At 32.4% G+C, this 27,362-nt stretch overlaps 1 protein-coding gene across 1 annotated transcript; it reads left to right on the plus strand.

The window, feature by feature from the left end:
- Positions 1-3,696: 3,696 nt before the first annotated feature.
- LOC127701461 (uncharacterized) lies at positions 3,697-13,160 on the plus strand. Its single transcript, XM_052205329.1, has 2 exons — positions 3,697-3,874; positions 9,852-13,160. The coding sequence occupies exon 2, from the start codon at positions 9,893-9,895 to the stop codon at positions 10,958-10,960; it is 1,068 nt and encodes a 355-aa protein (XP_052061289.1). The 5' UTR covers positions 3,697-3,874; positions 9,852-9,892; the 3' UTR covers positions 10,961-13,160.
- The last annotated feature ends 14,202 nt before the right edge of the window (positions 13,161-27,362 follow it).

Genomic DNA, 27,362 nt, shown 5'->3' on the forward strand with positions numbered 1-27,362 from the left:
TTTTAATAGTCATTTATGTACCAAACAGTAGATGTTTCAATGATCCTTCTGACGATACCAATAGTATATCAAAGTAACTTCAAAATTAATAAATACAAATAAAATATTTTAGCAAACGCCAGCATTTCTTCTCTACCACTTGCAATACCTTTGTATTTAAAAGAACACATAAAATATTAATTTTTTGTTTGCATGTTCGCGCTCCTTTGATTTTGTTTCGTGGCAAGAAAAGTGATAGCGAACGGCTAAACCTTTCTATGAAAGTGCTATGGAAACAAATCATACATCAAATTAAGTATTATCATTGTTATCAAGGTGAATCTATGATATGAATCAATACTTGACCAGCAGAATTAATGAAAAAGTAAATACCAATGACTTTGGTCACGTAAAATGGTATTCATGTAATTAATTGATATTGAAGCTTCATCCAAACAATATTCAGACTATTCCAATACAGAACTGTACTCGAGGCTAATGATCTACGCTTGTTTTATAGTTCACTTTATTTAGACATCAATATCTTAAGCAGAAATTATTGCATAATGTGATTGGATTAGAATAATTAATGACCGATTGCCAATGAAGCAGTCATATTTAGGATTGATTGATTGTTGGTTGCTTAACGTACAGTGGCAAATATTTCATGCATGTTCAGGAAGAAACCCCATATTTAGGAAGAAACTCGAGTAAAATAATTTTTTTTTGTCGGTCTCTCTAAAGCAAATGAAAGTATATGAATCAAAAACTCATCTTATCTTCAGCTTTTTTAAAGCCAGTCATTTTTTTTCTCAAATAGTATTCGATTTCAAATATCAAGCTCTGTGCGAACACTTGTATCAGATTTGAAGAAAGATTTATATGAAGAGAAAAGTTATTAGATTCGACCTACGTGAAACCTGTTTGTCAACTCGAGTTCAATACAATCCATATACTATAATAGGAATTACGACCGATAATAAAAATGTCAGCTTTTCAACTACATATCACGATTTCAAAATTTCCTTTTCTTATTGTTAAAATTTACAAGTACATTGTAAACGATGACCAGTTGACTTAATTGGTTTGTGTATATGTATTAATTGTGTATTCATTTTTAGTAGTAAACTCAACAAAAAATACTGAATAATTTATCGTAACGTTAACTAATTGCCCTAAAGGGCTTAGGTAACACAAAATTACGGCCATAATTTCGTTGTTCGATTGATTGCTTCCAGTTCACATATTAATCAAAATTGAGATTAATAATAAATATAATTTTCAGGTTACAAAACAGTGCTATACAATCCATATACTATAATAGGAATTATGCCCGATAATAGAAATGTCAGCTTTTCAACTACATATCACGATTTCAAATTTCCCTTTCTTATTGTTTAAATTTTCTAGAGGAGCATATATGATTGCTTTGAAATAGAAATGAAAAAAAAAACAATAAATTTTAACTTTCTAACTACCGATTTGTAATCTGTAAACGAATTTCTGCCAATCAAGAATATCAGTCCCCGAGGGTACCAGCAATCCGATAACCAGTGCTTCGGTATTGATGTGATTTAAATGCAACATTTTGTCTTTAAATATTTAGTTCACCAAATTATGTAATTGAGAAGAAATAATTTCAACGACAATCCAGCTTTGCGTCTTCTCAATATGTCTCACTAGTGGTATATTTTATGTGTCCGAGTTACTAAACGATTAATTACACAATCGATTCTTTTAATCATCCCTTTGTTGACAAAGCCTTGCCCATCAACCGTTGAAAGTAAGGATAATTAAAGGTAATTAAGACCCCGGTTTCGGGGCATATGTTTTTAGATGTGACTATTTTTTTCGGCGCAAAAAGACGTTAAAAGTCATTATTCGGATATCTATTGACAAACAATATCATAATTAATTGTACGTTCGCGAATTCTTATAGTCCGACTTCAATTGGACCAATCATTCAAAGCGAGAAAATCCAAATGATTCGAAAAGAGAGATACGGAATAACTTCTTTAATGAGACAGCAAACCAACGACAACGCTACAAAGATGCCCCATAGAGGACATCATACAGTATTCAATGATATATAGGTATAATACCTGTATATATACAATACTAGTATACCAAGATCTAAATCATCCCGAGTCTAAACAGCTGTAAATAAATTAAAAAGAAACTATGAAAGATCTGTCATCAACACCAAATTCCTAAAATTAAAAAAAAAACAATAAGACATGACATTAATAAGACAATCCCAAACGAGGTTCGAATGACCTTACACAAAACGATTTTCAAAAGAAAGCTATTCATAATGGTTCTGAGGCTATCGGACTTGCAACTTTTTCGTTGTATACAGTATAAGTTCCTTCATATAGCAAATATTTAACTATTGTACAAATAACACCCTACTTCTGTCTTGAGCCAGAGACATACAAAGTCATACATATATATTTAGCTTCTTGAGCGAACGGCAATGTTAAGCTTACTGTTCACGTACATATAGTTATAAACCTATTATCAGACAGACTTGGACTTTTTATTATAAAAGCATGAGCTGCTTTTAAAATATTTACTTTAGAAAGTTCTATTATATATCGCGTGATTTTATTGAATGGTATTTGTTTTAATCTCGAATTATTGATGTTACTAAATGTATTGTCATGTCAAATGTTTCTTCCCTTCGGGCCCTTAATTGGAATAAAATATTCTTCTTCGAAGCAGTTTATTGTTGGTTCCTCTCCGAAGTTTGCGTTTAAACCATGTCGATTTCTATAAAAACCGAAGACAACACTTTTGAATTAAAAAAAAACAACTACAGAACGTTCAAATGAAGTAAAAGTTGCAGGATAAGAACAATATATGTTCATTGTTGGAAAATATATTATTTACTTGTACTCGATATAAAACTGGTGTTTCGTTCTGTTCCTTAAAGCTCCTACAAACTTGTATATCTTCCGACAATATACATATAGTGTTGTATATTAAGGTCGTCTGAAGGTAGAATGTGTACCTCTGACCTTTGTTAGTCTTGTATGTTTTTTAATTTTAGTTCATTTATATGTTTTGGAGTTTAGTATAACGTCCATTTTCACTGAACTAGTACACAATTTTATTTAGGGGCCAGCTGAGGACCACCTCCGGGTGTGGGATTTTCTCGCTGCGTTGAAGACCCATTGGTGGCCTTCGGCTGTTGTCTGCTCTTTGGTCGGGTTGTAGTCTCTTTGACATATTCCCCATTTCCAAACTCAATGTTATTCATTCTTACCTCCGCACATTTCTAAAAAGAAAAAAAATGTGTTCTTATCTATGGAAAGCCACAGTGAACCCCCCCCCCCCCCCCCGATAATTATTATTTTTCCCTTAGAAATACATGGATACAAATAAATCTTCGGCTTTTAGAAATTCACGACCCCGCCGATTATTATCAATTCTTTCCATACTTATCATATAGGAGATTGCATTCCAAGTAAATAATGACGCGTCTAACTTCGTTCTTTTCAAATAATACAACAATAAAAATGTTTTTCTTTCTTAACTGAACTATAACGAATTAAAAATTCGTTTTGATATAGTTTTGTTCATAATATTCCTCAGACAACAAATCTCTTATGATGTAATTATTTTCAGGTCTAAATAGCATAAAAAGATTTCCTTTTCTCATCGAAAGTCGATAGGTAATAAAATTATCTGCGGCATAGTACGTTAAGTCATCAATGGTGTGTAACAGCTTAGATATTTTTAATGCAAATCAAAATAATAATAATTGTCCCTTAAACCTACACCTAGACGAAATGAAAAGGACTTAACTTTTATGGAAATGTCAAATTCATGTTGAATAATACGTTGATTAATGACGTTAAATAAAATGATGTGGGATATATTCACGATCAAGGTAACATTTTGCAATTTTTTATTTATTTTTCTTTATTATAGATACTAAATGTTAAGATATAAATAAATTGAGATGTAGGGTATACCCCTACAAAAACAAAACAAAAAGATATAAACAAAATAAATAAAAAAAACAACCACTGACGAGGTTCCTGGGCACTTTTTCACTAATAAATCTTACGACTAAAATTTATCGTAAGTTCATGAATCGATCAAGTGCATTGTTTAATTTAAAAAAGTGAGATATACACAATTAAGACATCAACCCGACAAGACAATAGATACACAATCAAACATGTAAAGGCGTGTATGTATATTGAACTTTAAGCACCGCGACTGAGTCGCTGAAAATAAGCGATTCTCTAATTATTGCTGAGATCCCGCTTGTAACTGTTTGTTAGACAATTTTTTTTGTCTCGCGAAATAATGTGCTCTTATTTTTTCCCCGAGATTCATTTTTGGATATTTTTCTTCACATTTGCTTTGCAATAATCTTATTTACCACCATTAATCTGAATGGTGGATTTTAATGTTAAAATTGCAGCAAAAGAATTGTACTAAGTTAAAAATAATGTTAAAAAGACTAACAAAATCGACCAAAATATTGCATGTTTTATACTCTTAGTAGATTTGCCACTTAAATATATAAATTCTCCACGATCATAGAAAAAAACAACCATATCGTGTTTCTGAGTATAACATTTATCATTTTGGCCATTTAATGGTATCTACCGGGTGGTTTTATAAGTTCAAAAAAATTGAGAACCAAAATAAAACTGTTACAGTCTATGTACTTATGAAGTTATCATAACTTGGTTTTGCGTGAGGAAAAAACATACCAAAAAAACTAAAATTCATTCAAGAATGTGATCCAATCGGACATTTATATTGCTGAAATTCCGCCTGATCTCCTAAATTTTAAATTTGTAGAAAAAGGAGAAAATGCTTCATTATAGTTATAATGAAGCCTTAACCTATAAAAACGGGAACAATCAAGCCATAGCGGCAATCAACATTTTTTTTAAATTAAGAAAGACATAACATGGCAAAACAGAAGAAAAAGACGAACAGACAAACAGACAAAGAACTGATAAGACAAAACTAAAGATTGAGCCACAAAATCCCAATAAAAAAACGGATAAGAACTCGGATGTTCTTGACGTGAATGACGTTGCGCACGATGTTGGTACGAATTCCATTTTGCTATAGATTAGCATGAAAATAAATACGTAGACTGGTCAGTTCGATAAAAATATACTGATTTTTGGTTGAATTTATTACATTAGACTTGAAAATAAAGATAAAAAGGAACCGAAATTTAAAATATCAAGAATTATAACACTTAATTGTCCTATTTTTACGCAAAAACGTAATGTCCAACGTTACATTTTGTGTGCAAAAGATCGGAGTTCCGTTTCTTTCCTACAGTATTTTTTTTCTGACCATCGTAAAACTTCACAAGAGTATTGCTATTGTTATTGTTATTCGCGTGTTAAAGCAAAATCAATATCACTGAAACCGTAAACCGGAAAATGTTATTTTTGAAAACGGTATGAAAAATGTCCAAGCATATGCAAGGTAAGCATATATCGGGTTTGCGCATTTATACCGTGAAATTGGAAAAGCTGAGAGGATTAATATTTATGATATTTTGAAAGTTTGTTTACTTTTCTCTTGGTTCATGATACTTTTTTGCCGGAAACCATGCGTATAGTTTCTATTGCAATGACTTCAAAAAGTATAGCCATCTTGTCCCAATGAAAAAAACGCTGTATTTTCTTTACAATTGAGGTTTTAACCGGCTGTATATTAAATAAGCATAGTTAGATCAAAGAAAATAAAACTTGGCGGTAAAAGTTTTTTCTTTTTCTTTTTAAACAATATAGTGTTTAACATTTTTTTGATAGGCAACAAGATGTTTATATCGTTTCAAAAAGTATAGCCGTTTTGTCCCAACGTTCGCAAAACGTAATTGATGTCATGCTCGGGTTTTTAATTTTATTTCATAATTATTTGTTTCCAGTTTAATTCGAATGAAAATAAAAATATAAGTTATAATATAACCAAGGTATGATAAAGGAAAAGTTTAAGTTTAAATTCAAATGTTGACCATATGAGATTGATATAAAAAATATCGGGATCTTAGTTTTTTTTCAGCACATTCATGACATTTGTTTTATTCAAGGAACGTTGTGTATCTGCAAGTTTTAAATCATCAAAAGCAACATGCATAATTTTTTTGTTATTAAAATAAAATAGAGAAAAACCATTGCTGGCTATTATAACAAAACAAAGGATATGCATAATGCCACAAAATTACGGAAATGAGAAAAACATGAATCCAAAATGTTTAACTACCTAGAAATTTTGCGACAAAGAAAGCATCGGGAAATGATAAAATATAGAAAGGAAACGGAAACGGAAAGAAATGCAACAAAAGAAGTATGTATAAACATGCATTAAAAAGGGAAAATAAAATCAAAATCTAATTTATATTAAAAAGAAATCTGAATAAATTTGGAAATTAATGTATGATTCATTAATGCGAACTGCTGCCAAAAGTAAAATGATCAATTATGGCCTGGAAAGACTGACAACTCCTATAAATGAATATTCATTAAAAAAATATGTGTACGACCACTTTGAGTTTTATTTGTTAAACTTTGCATTTTCAGACAAACCGAAATCGGTTACCAAATTCACAACAGTAAATTGACCTCATCAATTATAAGCTTGAACGCTTGAAACGTTCTTTGAAATCGTCGAAATCGCTTCATTATGCGGAACGTCGTGTAACGCTAAGTAGTACCAACATCGTGCGCAACGTCAAAGCAATTCAAAATGTCTTATGAATGAAAATTGAGCTTTTTACTTCGGCATCTCTATTGAAAGGGAAATGGAAGACATATATTTAAAGAAACCATTATGCTGATTGTATCACACACTTGTTTAACACACTATTGTGATACACATTTCTTGTTGTCTTCCTGATGTAATATTTGCCACTAGACGACATAGGACAGAAATATGTCTATCTATCGTTCATGTTAAATAACTTTCTATAATATTGAATTTATATCATCCTTATTGGTAAAAAAATATTTTCAGTTGAAATTCGATTACAACAATCCAGCACTAAAAATAACTGTTACATCAACAGTTTGGATCAACTGTATATTTTAAAAACTTCCAGTAGCACTAGAAAAACAAATGAACATGTTAAGAATACTTTAAGTACTCGTTTGATGTGATAAAGACAGAATAATAAATTTGAAACTTCAAACACAGCATGACAAATTACAGTTACGAAAATAAATTATATCACTTTTTTTCCACGACGTCGTATAATAAATATATTTGATCATTAGTCTTAAGAGGACTTATCAGGCTCAATTGGTCTATAATTGGTCAAGTTCAACAGACAATATACAATTAACTTATCGTTGAAATTTATTGTCTTGTCAGGGAGTGCCCCATTGAAATGACGAAGCTTGTTTGGCTGTAACTGCTATAAACACTGTTATAAAAACAGTTGACAAACATCCAAATACAAAATTGTTAACAACCATTGTTATGGGTACATTGCTTTCAAACTTTGGGTAAATAATTCTTTTATTATCATATTCCTGAATTATGACTGATGTCTCGTATCGTCAAACATGAATACAACTAATATTAAAAATCGATTTGACAAACATTTGTCAACTTCGGAGACAGCTCTGCAGAGTTCTTTAATGGGCCAGATGCTAACAAACTTATGAATTAACGCCTTTACCAGTCATTCCCATCGTAATTAGATTTAAGAAGTTGAGAAAAAGAAGAACAGGAAACACATCGAAACATTTTCAAGCGGCAAAGGATAAGTTATCCCTAAATTCATTGTAAATAACTACACCCAAAAATCCGTTTTCTTATAACTAATATGTTTGATATCCTGAGCTTCCATCATACATTACCATCAGCATTAACAAAAATCGAATATGAGGCTGGGGATAAAATACACAAGCAGTCACTGTGTTTTGTTTATATGTACTAGATATGATTTATGGTCACTTGATGATTATCGTCATCAAGATTTTCTTTATGACGACAGGATTATACAAAGGAGTCATGTGAGCCATACAGGCTCATTTTAGCCATCTTGATATGCAAAGGAGTCATGTGAGCCATACAGGCCCATTTTAGCAATCTGGTTAAGCAAAGGAGTCATGCGAGCAATACAGTCTCAGCAATATGGTTAAGCAAAGGAGTCATGTGAGCCATACAGTCTCATTTTAGCAATCTGGTTATGCAAAGGAGTCATGTGAGCCATACAGGCTCATTTTAGCCATCTTGATACGCAAAGGAGTCATGTGAGCCATTCAGTCTCATTTTAGCAATCTGGTTAAGCAAAGGAGTCATGCGAGCCATACAGGCTCATTTTAGCAATCTGGTTATGCAAAGGAGTCATGTGAGCCATACAGGCTCATTTTAGCAATCTGGTTATGCAAAGGAGTCATGCGAGCCATACAGGCTCATTTTAGCCATCTAGATATGCAAAGGAGTCATGTGAGCCATATATGCTCATTTTAGCCATCTAGTTATGAAACACAGTTGATTTTGTGTCTTCTTGTGTAAAGGTAGAAGAATTCAAAATCTTTCAAAGATTTATTACATCAAGAATACTGCTGAAAATTTACATTGTAAATAAAAGCAACAGTAGTATACCGCTGTTCAATAGTCATAAATCAATTAAGCGAAAACAAATCCGGGTTACAAACTAAAACCGAGGATAACACATCAACTATAAGAGAAAAACAACGAAACAACAGAAACACTGAACTGCATCAAAAACAAACGCCGACATACATAAAACGGACTATTTGATAACAACTGCCATATTCCTGGTTTGGAACAGGACATTTTAAGAAAAAATGGTGGATTGAACCTGGTTTTATGGCTAGTCAAACCTATCGCTGTAAGTTTGGAAAATCTGCAAAAAAAATTCAAATGTTTAGTCACAATATGTATGTACACGTACATTGTTAGGATCTGTGTTGAAACCTTTAGTTTATTTCACAGAATGCGTGCCCTCTTTTTATAATGGTTTGCAAGTCAACAATGTTCATCATCTTGAAAATCAGCAAAAATTCTCCTTATGTTGACATAAATTAAAAAACGCAATCTGCCATTTATAGGAAATCCAACAAATTATTCGGAACAAAAATAACCCAAAAAAACAAGCGATACACACTACCATTAGATAGTAAATATTTGGACAAAGTTTCATCATAATTAGGTTAGGAGGTGCTGTAAAGTTATCAATGAGTGTGCTGTCCACCAAAGACTCAAATGATAAGCATGATGTAATTATTAAGGAAAAATACCGAACGCCAAGGGGAAGTCCATGAAACCTGACAAAATCAAATCGTTGGACCATACCAATTAACGGAACGAATGGAAAACAAATGTCATATGTCTGACTTGGTACATGTTGTTGCAACGTGAGCATATTTATTGCGGAGTTAATCAAATGGAAAAAATCAATTATTTATTCAAATATTTAAAAAAAAACACATTGGAAACAATTCTCTTTTTAATGTTTATTTAATATTATTAAGACACTATGTAAAACTATTTGAATATAATAAAAACAAAGTTGTTGCGATGATGAGTCGATCTTGACTGTCCAATCCATGAATAAAACAAAATTGAAAACAAAAAACACATTATCATATATCAAGGGGAAAATTAGACACGTATAAACCACAGCTTGCATTCAAAAGGTAAGAGTTACAATGACACCATAAATTTATCCGAGAACTTATTAATTTTCATCAAAGAGACCGATCAGTAATTGCGTTTTTCTCGTGGAAAAATCTAGATGATCTCGTATACTAGTAGTTGTTATCTGGCGTTGTCATTTAGTGGTCCAATTTTTTTTCGATTGTTTTGCTTAAGAGGTTGCAAAAGCAAATTACTTTCAATTTCTTTTTCAGATATCTTAAAAGGACACAGATGAGAAATATAAAAAGTGGAGATGCCATGGCAAACTATTCCAATGCGATTAACATATTACAAACCAAACTGGCGTCTGCTTACATCGAGTGTCATCCTTTTACTGACGATATTCACTCTCATACATATTGCCTCGGATATGGTGGTCAAATGTCCATCGTGTGTATCCATTAGATTATTTCACAGACGTAATGTAAAATTTGATTTCAACTATGAAAAATATTTAAATATGACTTGGAAAAGTAAACAGGAAGCCATTCCATTGTTGACAATGTTTACAACATGGAACCCGTCCATGCAGAAACCAGTTGTGTATACAAATGCAGTGAATAACTGGCATTCCTTAAGCGGGAATGTTAGAACTATTGCCTTCACAAATGATAGTGAAATAGAAACTTTAGCAAAAGAGGGTGGTTGGAATATATTGCCTATTAAAGAAACCGCGTGTTTTGGTACACCAATTTTGAGATCGATGTTCCGTGAAGCAATGGATTTACCAACAAAATCAAAACTCTACGCATATGTTAATGCTGATTTAGTATTTAATGATGGATTAGTAAAAACACTGATAGAAATAACGAAGAGTCCTTATTTCGAAAAAGGACCAATTCTCGTTGTGGGTAAGAGAATAGACGTGAATATATCGAGATTGCACGAACCGGAAATAAATGCTACTGGTGATGTTGACGAACTAGCAAAACATGGCAATATATCATGGGGATTTGCAGCTGATTATTACATAACAAATGAATTATTTCCATGGGAATTTGTTCCAAATTTAGTCATAGGTAGACCGCTCGTGGATAATTGGCTAATTTGGTATGCAAGACAAATTGGTGCTAAAGTTATAGACATAACTGGAACCGTTTTAGCTGTACATCAGTTAGCTAATGGTTTGAAGAGAATTCATTTTATGTGCAATAAAGCCGAAATGTGGAGAGCAGGTTTATTGCCAAATACGCCAATTTGGAAGGGCATGATAGAGTGCGCCTCGTATGAGACTAAATATAATAGCAAAGGAGAGGTTATTATTTTACCAAAGCTAATAATGCAACATATATGTAAACATGATGAGGTTATGTTTCACTAACAAATTTGGTTTTAGGATTTTAAAGTCAAATTACGTCATAAATTTTACCTGATCGGGCACATGTAGGATCACGTATGGTTTAAAAAAAATAGTGTAGAGGCATTCATTATATCATTCACTATTATCTTGAACTGAAAATCGGGCACAATAACGTAATACTTAAGTCACGCCCGTTCAGGTCAAATTAGAAGAGTAAAACATAGCTCAAATCTGTGATAATTCATTTCTCTATGGGTTATTATGAAAATTTCATACTTGAATAAAGTAGAGCAAATTGAATGAGAAAATACAAGAATTTTCACAACTATTTGAGAAAAAATGTATCGTGCAATCGCTTGACTTCGTAATAGTCTAGAAACGTTTAGTCACCTTGCAACCCCTATACTTGGTAAATAATTGAGTTGATATTGCAGGTAAACAATTTACCGTAGCCTAATCGATGAATCAGTCTAAAAATTAATCTATTTCGACACTATAAAGGCCAACCTGGTTTGGAAGTAAGATGTGACTGACTCCTTTATTTATTTAAAAAAACAAAAATTCTTTGTGATGATTCTAAAGATGGTTATATACACTTTATTTGCCATAATTAGCATTGGGGTCTTTTATGATTTCTTACCGGGAAGTAAGATAGTTTAAACAAGACAACTCATTGTCGGCTTAAATTTTTTGTTAATAATTTTTTTTTTTAAACGTACCGTTTCCAGGTCGCCGTTTTTATCATTACTTATTTTACTACTTGAAATTGCACTATCACTGTGAATTATTTTTAAACGGAACTCTTCATTATAACATTTTGAACTTACAAACTACATCAAATTAAAACATCATTGATGCGTCCAGTAAACAAAATTAAAAAGATGTCGATCTCATGAAATTTATTTTATATTTTATACCTAATGGGTCAAGACCAAAGAAACCTCTTACATATGAACAACAAATAAATATAGAGCAAATTAAATGTTTAATGCTTTGATTTGGCAAGCAAGAGAGTAACGCTCCCAACACATCATATACTTTCAATGAGAAAACGAAAACAGTAAACGGCTACCTATTTATATGGTTTTATACTTTATATACTGGCAGTACATATGTTTTGTACTTCCAAACAATATTGTCAACAGTTTTATTGTCCTCCAAAAATGGGAAATGAAGCTATTTATTATACATATTTTACATAAGCAAGTTTATCATGGAGTTATGCGCACTTTATATTTCATATGTCATTTAAAATGTTGCTTTATTAGCTTAATACATTTTGTTATCCATCAAGATTGAACTTTCATGATACTCAACAGAATTTTACATAGGTACACAAACAATTTAATGTCAACCTATGATGTAATTTGTATTACAGTTTTGTTGATTTCATTGTGAAAGTGCTATTTCGTTTAAGGGAAAATTGATTTTAGTTAGTAATCATTTTAGAGGTATGGATGCAGTGGCGGATTTAGGCACCCCTGGACCCCCCTTATGGAGCTACATTTATGGTTAACCCAGACTTTGTACCTGTTCAAATTCAAACTTTGTCTAGTTTGGGGGCCCGTGGGCCTCCCTTCTTCAAAATCCTCGATCCGCATCTGGGGTGGGATAATGATTTTGAATCATGAAACTTGTTAACTCAAAAATTTGGTGATGTTAGGTTTTTCTTCTAACGAAAAAATGTAAAATTGATATGTGTTTGATATTTTCACATCCAGACACTATTGATTTCAAATAATCCTTCCATGTCTCCCTCCTTAAATATCGAATGTCTGTTCCTTTAAACGGTAAACCAATTTTTAACATATGTCTCAATTTAATCTCATTTAGATATATAATCATAGCTTGAGTATCTGAAGCGGAATGAAGTAGATGACTTTGACAAATAAAACATTTAAGAACTTCGTTGACCAACTGGTTTCGGAGGTTGTTGGATACTCCTGTATGTATGACCCTCCTCATTATAGACGTCAGAGATCCGGAATGTCTTCTTAAAAAATTTCATGCCAATCTACCTGTACGTGATAAAGCATTCCATTCACTCGCTAACTCACATAATGTCAGTCTTTTGCCTATAAAATTGTATGACTGCTATGAAATGTATCAGATACGAGAGCGGCTTTGGACGTATAAAACTAAACTTGCGATTCTACTAATCTCGCCACGTATAAACAGTTCGTGGATTTCGTTTAGTAGTACTTGCTGTAGTGGATCAACAGTTGATTTTATTTTTACATTTGATGTAAAAGGGGGAGGAAGAAACCGAGAGATGAGTTGGTAATAAAAAAAACTATAAGGCAAAGATAGACAGACAACACCATTACTCAATAGAAAAGGAAAAAAGGAGAAAAAAAACCTGACAAACAACAGTCCACAAAACATTTCACAGAAAACTAAAAATAAGCTACACCTAAAAACAAGAAAATCAGTTTTCCCTAGGATAATCTGTACTACGTTAAGTATAATTTTTAAAATTCAAACATTTTGAGAACATTTGATAACGTCTGGGTTGCTGATATTTATTAAATGATTTCAAAAGAATAGAATCTCGAACGTTTTATTTCTTGATTAAAATCAGGTTGTTAAACAAAACTTCTTTCTTATATTAACATGATCATTATATTTTTTCCCGTGAGTACTTTGTGAAACAAAACTGAGAAAGGAAACGGGGAATGTGTCAAAGAGACAACAACCCGACCAAAGAGCAGAAAACAGCCCAAAGCCACCAATGGGTCTTCAACACAGCGAGAAAATCCCGCACGCGAAGGCGGGCTTAAGCTGGCCCCTAAACAAAAATGTGTAATATTTCAGCAAAAATGGACGTCACACTAAACTCCGAAACATATAAATGAACTTAAATTTAAAAAAAAACATACAATGCTGACATTTTTCATTAATTATGAATGCTTTGGCAATATTTACAAAATCTCATCATGTATATCATATTAATTATTTGTGAAAAAACCCAATGTCGTATGACGCAGATGCAGAAATCTTGGATTTATCGCTTTGCAGACGTAATGGCATTGTTGCTAGGCAATGCTGTCCTATGTTATGATCAATATCTGTCACGTGTCCTACTAATAAGGATTTCATTAGATACGATGTATGCAGCAATAGCTTTAGTGAATTTCATTTCCTTCAATATTACTTAAATTATGATAGTACTTAAAAGCAACATTTGATGGAGGCCTTCTAATTAGTTTAAAATATTTGACGTTCACAGGTTTTGTTGAAAAAATCTTTTTGAAATAACAGGTTGTGTTATGAATATCTTTTTGGTGATAACAAGTTGATATAAAAATATCTTTTGCCTCAGCATTTCACTGAAACTGGGTCATATCCTTTGTATAAACATTATACATTCGAGCGACAGGCTGACATTACGAATCCCATTAATTTTGGTAAGTCTAATTCCTCCACCAGTCCACTGATAAAGGTTAACCTTGTCCGATTTGTTCTTAATTGTTTTAATCGATTTACAATAATGTAGCAACTGACCATCAGCTTTTTGTTTTGGATGTTTTTTTTTTAATATAAAAGATGACTTGCAATATTCATTCATTGAACCTATTTGTATTTTTATATACAACAGTACGTACTAATATAAATCAAACATGTGTAGATTGTCCGAAGATGAACTTCCCCTACAGAGTTGTAAACAGCTCAAGTAATATTTTGGAAAAGACGGCAATAAATTGTTTTGTATCCTAGCAGGCACTCTACCTAATTAACTTCTAGTAATTGTACAAATCCATGGAAGGAGCCAGTTCAACCGTATTTACCATTTATACTCTCGGCATTGATTAAATCCAAATTATTCTTTTGAGAACATTAACCCATAACTTGTATGTCTAAGTTCATGTATGTGTAGTTTATCATCAAAATTTAGGATTACGGTTTCCGAAATTTCATAATTCCAGGATTTCTTGTATAATTTGCTGACTGCATCGGGTTTGACATATAGTTAAACATATTTTATGCATATATATATAACATATATACCTAGATTACTGCAATCCTGATAATTTTTTAGAAATTCTAAGTATTTATCAATGAAATGCATATGAAGGTATTTTTAACCAAGGTCCAAATTCTGGGAAATATATAGCTATCTATTGTCCTTCAAGACACAGATGAAATTGTGGTTATGCAACATTTTGAATACCATGTAAAATATGCAATATCAATGACATATCAAAATTGTCTTAGACTACAATGTGTTATGCTGAATAACATGTTATAGATGTATGTAAAATTGTTGTTAATATCTTTTAGAAGTATGTTATTCAGACGATATTCTTTTTTTTTGACCGGGCCCGATTTGGTGGTGTTACATCTTACAAAGTCTATCCGAATTATTTTTGCAAAGAATTCTGCTCAATCCAATGCTAGGGGCCGTCTTAACATTGCAGTGAGATGGGATTTTTTTTTGCTCTGTGTTGAAGGCCTCACTGTGACTTTGAGACGAAGAACAGCAATGTGTGTTTTTTGCTGTGCATGTTCTGATTTGGTGTCATGGATGGATACCCCATATACTTTGTTTTTCTATTGATATATGTTAAAATGTTGAAAATCTTTTAGAAGTTTGTAAAAGACGATGTATGTAAATTTATTGAAAATCTTTTAAAAGTATGTAAAAGACGATGTATGTAAAATTATTGAAAATGTTTTAGATGTATGTTATTAAGACTCTATAATATAAGAAACTCCACTGGTTTAAACAACTGAATAATTGTACCCTGTGAGAGAAACAAATACAGGGGAAATTGACCATACTTAAAGGATGAGTAAAACGATCGACAAGACTCTAAATAATTCTGATTTGACACAAACAGGATAAACAAAAATGTAATGTTAACTTTATAGGTGTCTATCCTTACACGCCTATATTGTATTCCCAAATTGTAAATCAAATAAAGTAGATCTGCTTTTGTCAATATATAAAAGCCATGGGAAAAATCTTGTTGTAGAAATTGTATTTATTGACGAGAGAGCCAACACATTTTATTGACCATAATCATATTACATCTATAAATTGATTTATGTTGTACAAATGGCTAACTGTCATATCTGAAAGATGTTTCAATTTCATATTTTTATAAATTTCCTTACAATTTTCTATATAAAATGTATGTCAATAGATTATTCTATGCATTGCTATGAGAAATTCAATTTTCTAATAAATATATTTTTCATATTATAAAGTGTTGTGCATTTAACACACTGACAAGCAATTACAATAATAATTTGATAATATATTTATTTTATTAAAGTATCACATAATTGTCCACAAAGTTTATATACAGATTATACAATATACAATGTACAGTAATAAGACAAATACCCAGCCAAAGTTGGCTTATGAGACACTATATTTACATTATACTAACTATTTAAAAAATTAAAATACAAATTATGGACAACATAGTAAAATGTCAATAATCATTTAGAGAACGACCACACAGAAGCCAGAATATCAAACGACAGAAAGAATAATTACATTGTAAGTACATACAATTGGCACTTTGCAGAAAAAATCAGGCGAGAAATGAAACAAAAAGTACAACAACTTACGAATTTCAAAGTTTTATTCTTCATGTTGATCAGAATGTTATTTGTAGCGCATAGTATTATCATGTGTTCTATACGATTATTAAAATAAAAAGCTTAAGATCTGGTATGATTGTCAATGAGACAACTCTCCACCAGATACCATAGATTGGCATCGCAATGCGCTTAATCCATCCTGTTTGTTTGTTTTGTTTTTGTTCTTTAATTTACGGAATACTGTATGCTAACCTCTTTTATTGCAAATATAACTATGAACTTAACAATAGGTACTCTTTAAGAACATGTCAAGAACTTAAAGAGTAAGCGTAAGTTATATTTGTTTGTTAAAACACTCGAAACGTTCGTATGAAAAGTATGTATTGTTTTGTCATAGATGATAGCATCAATTTGTGTAAACACCAATTTTAAATGACAATATTAATATACTAGTACATACTTATATATATATCATTATTTTGATAATCACATCAGCTTGTCTTTTCTATGTATAATTTTATATATAGATGCTTTATATTATCTTGAATAGTGTTCTGTAATAACAATAACAACATTAAATGGTTCCAGTTTGTCTGTACCAGATACGCATTTCGACAAATTATGTCTTCAGTAATGCTCGAGATATAATCATTTTGAAATTCAAAACCAGATTGATGCGCGTTTTCACGAATAATGTCTTTCCAGTGATGCTCGAGGTAAAATTATTTGGAAATTCAAAACCAGATGCGCAATTTGACATCTAGTGTCTTTTCTGTGATGCTCAAGGAAACATATAATTTGGAAATTCAAAACCAGATGAGCAATTTGACAAATAATGTCTCTTCAGTGATGCTCGAGCCCAAACTATTTGGAAATTCAAAGCCAGATGCGCATTTCGACAATTAAGATCTCTTCAGTGATGCTCGCTCTTAACTATTTTGAAACTAGATGTTTCGGAACGACTCGAATGGCTCCGCTCGCAAAAAAAGCTAGAAGCCATTTTCAGAAGTAGAAATTTTCAAAGTCCGAAGCCTGTAATTTCGTCAAAAATCAGCGGAGCGGAACAAAACATAAACTCGATCTGTAACTTATCATAGTAGACTCGCATACTAAAAATCATCTCAATATGTGTAGATGTTTAGAAAAAAAATCCGTATAACTGTTTTCACGAAATTTTCATAGTCCAAAGCCCGTAATTTCGATAAAAAATCGGCGGAGCAGAACCAAACGTAAACTTGATCTGTAACTCATCATAGAAGACTAACATACGAAAAATCACCTCAATATGTAAAGGCGTTTAGAAAAAATTCCGTATAACTGTTATTTTCACGAAATTTTCATAGTCCAAAGCCCGTAATTTCGACAAAAAATCGGAGGAGCAGAACCAAACGTAAACTCGATCTGTAACTCATCATAGAAGACTCACATACTAAAAATGTGAAGGAGTTTAGAAAAAATTCCGTATAACTGTTATTTTCACGAAATTTTCAGAGTCGAAAGCCTGTTATTTCGACAATAATCAGCGATGCGGAACCAAACGTAAACTCGATCTGTAGCTCATCATAGACTCATATACGAAAAATCAGCTAATTATGTGAAGGCATTTAGAAAAAACCCGTAATTTCGAGAAAAAAAAAATCAGCGGTGCGGAACCAAACATAAACTCAATCTGTAGCTCATCATCGACCCATATACTAGAAATCAGCTCAATATGTAAAGGCGTTTAGAAAAAAGTTCCGTATAACTGTTATTTTCACGAGAGTCCAAAGCCTTGAATTTTGGCAAAAAATCGGCGGAGAGGAACCAAACGTAAACTCGATCTGTAACTCATCATAGTAGATTCACATACAAAAAGCAGCTCAATATGTGAAGACGTTTAGAAAAAATTCCGTATAACTGTTCGTTGCGGAATGACGGAATGACGGACAAGGGTAAAATATATGGCTCTGACCTAAGTCGGCGGGGTCATAATTAGAATTTCAATACTAACGTTGAAGATTTGATGTTATCGAAAAGGATCAAAATTATAGCCGAACACGTAAAATTAATTAGTGGTTTGCATCAGAGATTAAATACTTCAATATGACAATTTTTCTGAGTTTTATTATTGAGCATTTCATACAATCGAAATCCATGTTTGTCATGCCAATTTCCAGGAACATTATTGTTTGAGAGAAATGACTTGTGAATGGTTACCAGCAGCAGTAAAATATTGTTTTAAATTACAATATGATATATGGTAATTTTCAAAAATGTTACATCTTACCCTAATAAACTTACAATAAATATAAGAAGATGTGGTATGAGTGCCAATGAGACAACTCTCCATCAAAGTCACAATTTGTATTGCTTTACTGAGGTATAGAACCGTTAATTATGGAGCCTGGCATATAGAACATACCAGAAAATGGAACCTTTTTATATAAAGAAGTATCTCATTTGTATATCAAAATAAGGAGATCTGGTATGATTGCCAACGAATATGTGAACTATTAAAGATCACATTAAACGGTCTTCAACAATGAACAAAACTCAACCGTATAGTAAAGTATAAAAAAAGCCCCGAAATGTAAAATAGTTTGAAAAGGAAAACAAATAACCTGAATAAAACTACAAGAATAATACGAAAAAACAAATGACGGACAGAAACCAACGATAACCACCGGATTACAGGTTCCTGACTTTAGGCAGGCACATACGGAATGTGGCGGGGTTAAAGATGTTTGCTAGTGCTTAATCATCCCCTACCTCAAATCCGTGACAGTGTTGTAATACAACATAAGAACATATTTTCAAAATCAGTTGGAAAGGGGTGGGACGCGTCAGATTGATATTAATCACAAACACAAATAACAAACACACATACATGTAGTATCGAACTTTGAGTACTTCATGGTTATTGAAAGCTTCTCAAAGCCGCATATAATTCATGTTCATACAGTTTTACCGGACTGAAATGGAAAAAAAATGTAATTAATGTTTTGTTTCCTATCTTATAAATGTCCTGTACCAAGTCAGGAATATGGCTGTTGTTATCTAATAGTTCGTTTCTATGTATGTTGGCGTTTGTTTTTGTTGCACTTCAGTGTTTCTGTTGTTCCTCTTATAGTTGATGTGTTGCTCTCGGTTTTGGTTTGTAACCCGGATTTGTTTTCTCTCAATCGATTAATGACTTTTGAAGCTGTATAGTATTGTTGCCTTTATTTATCATGTAGACCTTTTGCAGCATCCTATCAGATTTTGTTGATAAAATATTTATTGATTAACGTCATGTCAGCACAAAAAAGCTATTTCGCTAGGCTATCATATTTTTCTAGCCTTTATCAAGCCGAAATAAATAGTTGAGGAAAGTGAAAACATCTAATAAAATTAGTCCACCAAAAAGGATAACTAATATTGTAATTCCGACATATCCTATTCTAGCTGCAGATGGTCTCAAATCCTCAGCTGACGTCTTAGACCGAATAGTTGACGATAAAGTTTCTTTATTCACAGCAAGTTTTCTTGAAATGTTCCTCGCTATTTCAACTCTTTCGTCTATAGTTATATCAAAATGATGATTTGTGGGTCTACATAGGCACTGGCATGGTTCTATTGTATTTAGAGTGTGTGAGCTATTAACTTTCATGGATTGTCTCTTGGTTGATTGTATCGTAGGTCTTCCTTTAAACGTTTCATTTATTGCAACTGTAATTAAACTTTGTTTTAGTGTAGAAGCTGTTTTTGAGTTTTGAAAATCATCTGTAACAAAATAAGATAACTATAACTTGCAAATTAAAATTTGGAACAACACAGAAAAAGCAAAACAAAACAAAATGAATTGAATAAACAGTACATGCAAGTAAGAAACAAGTAGATATACAATATTGTGAGATTCCATTATAGCTTTCGTTTTTTATTATTCCTTATTTACGTCATTGTGTTTTGTTTTGTTTTGTTATTCCACTTCTCGTGAAGGGGTGTGGAGCACATCTATCAACATCCAGGTGATCTGCTCGGGGTCATTGCAATAACATATATCCTGAGTACTGGGTCAGAAAGGCTTTAAATATTGGTTGTACTTAAAAAATATCTCAGATATTATAATGTATACCTTCATGATTTGAAATTGATATTCCAATTAAACAAGACCCCTTAACCATTTACATATTAATAAAGTAAATAGTCGCTGTGTTTCTAATATTTATAGCATGTGGAATGTTGGCTAGGCTTAATTTCACAGTGACTGTAAAAGAAATCATTCTGTTGAATTTTTTCTGGTCTTATTATTTTGTTGGATTGTTGAATTATAAACAATACCACACAGTTCCTTTGCTTCTGAATTATACACACATATAAATAGATATAAGAAGATGTGGTATGAGTGCCAATGAGACAACTCTCCATCCAAGTCAACATTTATAAAAGTAAACCATTATAGGTCAAAGTACGTATATATATGACGCGGAATTAGGGTCATAAATATCGAATTTAGCATATGCTTAAATCATTTTAGCATATGCTATATTATAATTTAGCATATGCTAAAATGATTTAAGCATATGCTAACATAATTTAGGGTATGCTTAATTCATTTAAGCATATGCTAAATTCAATTCAGCATATGCTGAATTATTAAGCTTATACAGAAATGTTGGCGCGGAATCAAGGTCATAATTATTCTACAAATTTATTTCAGCATATGCTTAACTCATTTCAGCATATGCTAAATTCATTTCAGCATATGCTAAATTCATTTCAGCATATGCTAAATTCATTTCAGCATATGCTAAATTCATTTAAGCATATCCTTAATTCAATAAAGTATATACTGAATTGCTGAATTTAAAGAAAATATCATCCAATGAGTGCATCTGTTTCAAAAGGGGCAACATTTTGATTTCTAGGGGGTGGCAGGAAGAATTTTTACATCCTGACTATTTTTTTCCACGAAATATGTATTCTGCTTTGTTTTTGCTCTATCTGTGGAAGGTTTTTCTAAGATAATATCGTGCTTTTTTATTATCTCATCTTTTGAAACCTGCCATTTTGTTTTGTCCAATATTCAGGTCCTGCCTTTCTTCAATTTCATCATAGACCCCCTCCTATAAAAATCAAATGGTAGCTCCCTATATATATATAAATGTTGACGTTCACTGCAGACCTTTAATAACCTTAAAACGATCACTGTAAAGTGCTTATCATCTAAACATTTAATGTTGTTTCTTAATGTAAATACATATATAAAAGGGGGACTAGGGCCCTCTGCCATCCCGCTAAATCCGCCTCTGCTACCAATTATTAATAAGTCGATTTTGTATAAACATTTAGCCAGGTCTCGCATGTCGGAACATTTATTTAAAATTCTTGACACGTGTTTGTTGTTTAAATAAAATTCTATGTGTAATTTTGTATACATTGTATTCTATCTTTTAACCCTTAACGGTGCTTTAGATATACAATGTGTACATTTGTGGCCAATCGCATGAATGAAAATTTCACTACTGTGTGTGGGGTTAAAAGGGTCGAATACAATGTATACAAAATTATACATTAAAAAATAGATGACAAGTTGAGATTGGAACAAATGATGTTTTTAAATCTTGTACAATAATTTAGCACTATTAGAAATACAAGTCAATTTCTATTTGCAGCACAATCCCATTTGTAGTTTTCGAGTAGTTCTGTTTTTGATCGTTTTTAACTTTTGCCACCCCTTTTTACCTGTAACAGGAGGGGTCAGTGCCACACCTCCAGGGACTTCCACCCCCACCCCACCCTACCCCGGACTTCGACCATCTGTATATTAATTTCAGATTAAGTCTGATTAAGACATGAATCAAATTTCAAAGTAACAATGTACCAAAATCAAGTAAAACATAGTGACTAAAGAAAATCTTCAAAAAAGAACATTTCAAAAATTATGCAAAATCGACCTTCTCGGCCAATCACTAAAAACTTCGGATCCCGTTGTTTAATTGGGTAAATGGCCAAAAACGTTCCTATTGAATTGAGAGTAGCAAACACTGATCAATTGATTTGTTTAAAAATTTTGCACAATTTCGTAGTGCTTTAAAAAAAAAGGTAAAGCACAGGAAAAGATCGGTACAAGACACAAAAAAAAAAACACACTAACATTTAGACAATAGCTATAGACACAAAACATCGAAATAAGAGTATGTACAATTACTGAAAGTTTGTCCAAAGCTAATTACACTAAGACTGAAATAAATCTTGATCTCTCAGACTCAAGTATCAATCACTACACAACCAACAGATTAAGTCATAAACAGTCTGAGAAACGCCATGACCTTGTATTCTACAATTCAGATTTTCGAAAAGTTGTGATCCGAAGGTTTTTGACCATCGAAATTTTGCAATAGAAACAAAAGTTAGGACTAGTAGATTTTCTTTAAGGGCCACCATCATCTACATATCATATACAAGACAAAAGTCGACAAATTATTGAATAGTTTAAGATTATTCCTGAAAATCAAATGGTCTAGGCTTTAAGTCCGATTGGTTAAGCAAAATTTAGTTAGGAAAGCAGAGAGAAAAAATGTCACGAACACAGCGATTTCTTCCAACCAATTGACTTTGTTTTTACACTTACTGTATAATTACATCAAATGCCAAAAACAAAGCACAGTTCCAATTGGGCCAAAAGGCCCAGGTGGTACAACTCATGTCTTCACCATAGGTCCGAACTTATGTCTACAGGGTCTAACATGCCTATCCCTAATTTTTTAAAAGTCTGACAAAAAATCCCTACGGTAAATCATTTTTACCCACTAGGTACAAATGATAGGTAATTGTCTAAGGTTCAATGGGCCTAAAGGCCCAGGTGGCACAATTCATGGTTTGTCTACACCATAGGTCCAAAGTCTTTTTGGCAAAGATAGATATTTTAAAAAATGCCTAGCCCCAATTTTTGAAAGTGTGTCAAATTTTCCCTACGGCAATACTTTTTACCCACTAGGTGCAATTTATGGGTAATGGTCTATGGTCCAATGGGCCAAAAGTCCCAGGTGGGACAACTTATAGTTTGTCTTCAAAAGGTCCGAACTTGGGTCTAAAGGGTCTAACATGCCTACCCCGAATTTTTGAAAGAGTGTCAATACTTTTTTTACCTACTAGGTGCATATGATAGGTAATAGTCAAAGGTCCGATGGGCCGATTGTACATAATTTAGGCCGTTAGTTTTCTCGTTTGAATTGTTTTACATTTGTCATTTCGGGGCCTTTTATAGCTGACTATGCGGTATGGACTTTGCTCATTGTTGAAGGCCGTACGATGACTTATGGTTGTTAATTTCTGTGTCATTTGGTCTCTTGTGGAGAGTTGTCTCATTGGCAATCATACCACATCTTCTTTTTTATATCTACATTGTATATATAATTATTATACCAAGACTGGACACACTGAAACGTCTTCCCTGTTTCAGTGTTTATAATATTGAATTTATTTCTACTACAAGCATTACATTAAATTAACAATTCAATGATCAATAAACATAATGTCCAGGTGAGATAAATCTTTTCATGGCCGTATCATTTCATTTCATGCACCAAATTAATGTACTAAAAATATAATTGCTTAAAGGGGCACTAGCTACGAGATACATAAAAAATTTAGAATATGATTTTTTTGTTTGTTCAATCATTAATGAAAGTGAGATAGTGAAATAATAATTCGGTATTAGCAGCAAGTATCATGGTTTAATTTTTTCAAAATAAGCAAAAACATCGATTATGAATTATTATTATTAGTAGGGTGCCCAGTATCGAAAAAGTCGTCTAGTTTAAAAACGAGTTTAAGTTAACGGATAACACACGGCTATATTTATATGCAAACTATTGGAAAATCATTACATTTTCCAATCATGAATGTCGTCGTAAGCTACCGTGGTCACGTTTTTCAAAATCTTGTGGTTTCTTAGGGTACCAGATACTCGCATGATTTTACATGCTATTCATGTAAACAAAGAGTTCGGTGTGAAAGGAATCAAGGGTAGGATAATAATAAAGTCACCAGATACAGATGTACTGGTCTTATACGTTCATTACTTCACCTCCATGCAGCATACGCATAAGCTATGGTTTCAAACTGGCACTACAACTTGCACACCAGGTTAGCGCCGCTATATACCTGTCCACGAAATATGCAAAAGTCTCGGGTCTGTCATCTGTAACATTCTACCAGCCGCACATGCTGTAACAGGTATAAAACCACTAATTCATAGCCCCATTGCTTTCTATGTTAAATTCTGCAATTTCAAGCATACATGGCTACTTTATCTTAAGTTCAAATAAAGTGGCAGTTATTTCATGTCAAAACTGTACCTTATGCTGACTTGTGCTGAAAAAATCAACATACCTTTAATTGCATATTAGGGCGTACTGGTTCCCGGAAGTTTGATAGTACAAAAACAGGAACTTCTGATCTGAACAACAGGCCAAATGAGCCCTCCTATTAAAATTTCCTATACTTCTTTATTATTCAAATAAAACTTTCAACAAGGGTTCTACAGTGACCCCAAGTCCCCAAGCTTTCATTTGATACTAAAACTACCCAAATATTCCCACTATTGACAAAGATACAGCTATGCGTAGGAACTATTTTGTTTAAAATATGTACTACTTTCTTGTATGTTCCTTTTGACCGGGCCTGAATTAGTGGTTCTATACCAACAGGATGCTATACAACGTCATCCCTGTTTGGGATCGGTAAGCGCTCTGTTTTTAAAGTCTTGCAGGACAACCAAGAAGATTTCACCTTTCGAATTGTGACATCGATGAATCTATAGATGCAGCTCGAAATCTTGTTGTTATGTTGTATGATCTCAAGTCAGAACTCATAACAGATCATAGTGACCTAAAGAAATTGAGGGTAAAATTGGCTATAATTAAAAATTTCTCCCTTGTCAAAATTCCCCCTTATGAATCTACCTTTAAACAACATGTAACAAGAGCTTCACTCAAAATATATGTTTGGATGTTTTCCCTATATAGCAAAACTACCCTTACATTCTCATCATAGTCATCTGTATATGTAGGATGGGGTTGTTTTACCTGTTTCTAACAGACGTTTTGTTTTCATAACTTTACCCCCTCCGTCTGCAGTAATATTTATACTTCTGTAAAGCAAAACTATACAAAGATCTTTATATTCAACCAATTTGAAATTATGTTACACAAATTTTGAAATAAATCAATAATATATACGCTTTCACACTCAACAACAGAAATTTGATATTTATCTAGAAATTGACGAACTCATTACTATCAAAAGACGTGAAAAACACATTTCGTTTTCGACAAATTATTAAATTTAAGATCTAAAAAACATCTTTAGATCTTACTTGTAACGAATTGAATATAAAAAATTCCAAATTTTGAAATTAAAAAAAGTCAAGGTCACTGTTATTTAACAGATGTTTGAAAATTTCAGGTAAAAATTGTCAATTTAAAGTCATTTTTGGCGATAAAAATATAAAATAAGTTCTAAATGTAGAAACAAAAGATATTTTTCTATAAATTAGTTATATTTATTTTGCTCCAAACACATATATGTAGGAGAAACAAGCTTTCTAAATGTGACTCTGCATTTTCCTGGGATTTTTGCTTTGACCTTTGACCCTGATTTAAAAAAAAAAAACGTGACCACTGCAGACAACGACGACAACGGTATTTCGATGAGGCTTGTTCTCCTCTTACCAATGACATAAAATATAGCCGTGTGTTATTCCGTTAACCCAAATCGATCAAATTTGTTGATTGGGCACCCTACTATAAGCCGGAGTGCATAGAGAAAGCAACGACCATCGCCATGTAGATAACTGATTATGGCAATCCTAGAAAATAAGGATCGTAGTTGAACGTCCTTGCTACGAGCGGAGTCTAATTCAAAACCTTAATGTTGACATGATATAGTGATTACTGCATGCAGATAAACTCGTAGATCACTCGGCAAAAAGGCCTAGGCATTTCTTTAAATAATAAAAAAATAAAAAGATGTGGTATGATTGAGACAAATCTCTACCAGAGACCAAATGACATAAAAGTTAAAAGTTATAGGTCACCGTACGGCCCTCAACAATGAGAAAAACACATACCGCACAGTAAGCTATAAAAGGCACCGAAATGAAAAATGTAAAAACAATTCAAACGAGAACTTCACGGCCTGATTTATGTATAAAACAATAAACGGAATACACAGCAAGAAAAGACAACCGCTTAACTATAAGCTCCTAACTTTGGACAGGCACATACAGAATGTGGCGAGGTTAAACATGTTTGATGGCGCCAAACCCTCTACCTACCCTGGAACAGTGTTTAAACAGTATAACACATACACTCGCACATTCCAAAATAGTATCATTTACTTCTTCAAGTAAATTCAATTTGTCTCTTTTTAAGAAAACTTGTCAGATATTTTCTTTTCAAATATTTAAGTCAACCTTGTAGATTTTTAGGTCGATATGCCAGACAATCATCTGACAAGTTGGGGGCAAAGTTTAATTGGTGTTGTTTCACATAATTCTGTTATTCGTTTAACTCATAAAACATTGCTTCTTGATTTAAAATTATATAATGAGCAGAAGTATTTTCAAACGCATTTTACCGATGTTTTCTGAGTATGTACTGTAAGTCTATATGTATACTAATATCAATCAAGAAAGTATAACATTCAATAAAGAATATGGTAACGTATGGAATATATCATTTATAACGATTTTTTTGTTGTTGTAATTTAACTGTAACTAATTGCAATTCTCCCAATTTGATTTCTTGCAGTTGTGGCCAAGTTTGGGTTAATTTATCATAAGTCAATAATGATCAACATTCTAATTGAAATATACAATTATTATACATGTATGATGCAAACAATA

This window comes from Mytilus californianus, unplaced genomic scaffold (assembly GCF_021869535.1).
Source record: "Mytilus californianus isolate M0D057914Y unplaced genomic scaffold, xbMytCali1.0.p SCAF_5, whole genome shotgun sequence".
NCBI lineage: Eukaryota > Metazoa > Mollusca > Bivalvia > Mytilida > Mytilidae > Mytilus > Mytilus californianus.